At 40.7% G+C, this 1542-nt stretch overlaps 1 protein-coding gene across 1 annotated transcript; it reads left to right on the top strand.

The window, feature by feature from the left end:
- The first annotated feature begins 294 nt into the window (after positions 1-294).
- On the top strand, positions 295-1290 carry LOC100975643 (olfactory receptor 2M3). Its single transcript, XM_003815318.4, has one exon. The coding sequence runs from the start codon at positions 295-297 to the stop codon at positions 1231-1233; it is 939 nt and encodes a 312-aa protein (XP_003815366.1). The 3' UTR covers positions 1234-1290.
- Positions 1291-1542: the final 252 nt, after the last annotated feature.

Below are 1542 nucleotides of genomic sequence, written 5' to 3'. Positions count from 1 at the left end.
AAAAACTCCATCGATTATTTATTAGATACTATAATTCTAATTTTTCAATGGAGAAAAGGGATGCTCAGAAGAAAACCTTAGGACAAGCTCTATAATTTCGTGAGACAGTGTTGAAAGAACATATTTCGTTCAGATTCTATATTTCTTGACCTTTTAGTTTCCTACTTCTATTCATGCTGTATTGATCACCCAACTACAGAAGTTACCACAATCACATGATTTATAAGGCACTGAGTAAAGTTTTACCAAATTAATAAGCTGGTTTTGTGGTACTAGGTAAAAAGCATACACATCATGGCAAGGGAGAATTCGACCTTCAACTCCGACTTCCTCCTCCTGGGAATCTTCAATCACAGCCCCACCCACACCTTCCTCTTCTTTCTGGTCCTGGGCATCTTTTCAGTGGCCTTCATGGGAAACTCTGTCATGGTTCTCCTCATCTACCTGGACACCCAGCTCCACACCCCCATGTACCTCCTCCTCAGCCAACTGTCCCTCATGGACCTCATGCTCATCTGCACCACCGTACCCAAGATGGCCTTCAACTACTTGTCTGGCAGCAAGTCCATCTCTATGGCTGGTTGTGCCACACAAATTTTCTTCTATACATCATTGCTTGGCTCTGAATGCTTTCTTTTGGCTGTTATGGCTTATGACCGCTACACTGCCATTTGCCACCCTCTAAGATACACCAATCTCATGAGCCCTAAAATTTGTGGACTTATGACTGCCTTTTCCTGGATCCTGGGCTCTACGGATGGAATTATTGATGTTGTAGCGACATTTTCCTTCTCCTACTGTGGGTCTCGGGAAATAGCCCACTTCTTCTGTGACTTCCCCTCCCTACTAATCCTCTCATGCAGTGACACATCAATATTTGAAAAGGTTCTTTTCATCTGCTGTATAGTAATGATTGTTTTCCCTGTTGCAATCATCATCGCTTCCTATGCTCGAGTTATTCTGGCTGTCATTCACATGGGATCTGGAGAGGGTCGTCGCAAAGCTTTTACTACTTGTTCCTCTCACCTCTTGGTGGTGGGAATGTACTATGGAGCAGCTTTGTTCATGTACATACGGCCCACATCTGATCACTCCCCAACACAGGACAAGATGGTGTCTGTATTCTACACCATCCTCACTCCCATGCTGAATCCCCTCATCTATAGCCTCCGCAACAAGGAGGTGACTAGAGCATTCATGAAGATCTTAGGAAAGGGCAAGTCTGGAGAGTGAGTTACCTGATAAACTTCATGTTTTGCTGTGTGCTAAATCCTTTTTTTAAATGGTCCTCTTTTTCCATTAAGCCTTGAAAATGGGATTCATTGTGTACATAAATCTGTAATGACATATTTATGGGCACCTATATAATTTATTTCAGATAAACGATTATAACTATTTATTATTTTATATTCAGTTCTGCTATGACCACAATGTAAGTCATTTCCAATAAGAATATTAAAGTTTTAAAAATTATTTTTAATTTCAATAGGTTTTTGGAGAACAGGTAGTGTTTGGTTTTATGAATAAGTTCTTTAGTGATGA

This window comes from Pan paniscus, chromosome 1 (assembly GCF_029289425.2).
Source record: "Pan paniscus chromosome 1, NHGRI_mPanPan1-v2.0_pri, whole genome shotgun sequence".
NCBI lineage: Eukaryota > Metazoa > Chordata > Mammalia > Primates > Hominidae > Pan > Pan paniscus.
This window is presented reverse-complemented; position numbering and strand designations above follow the sequence as displayed.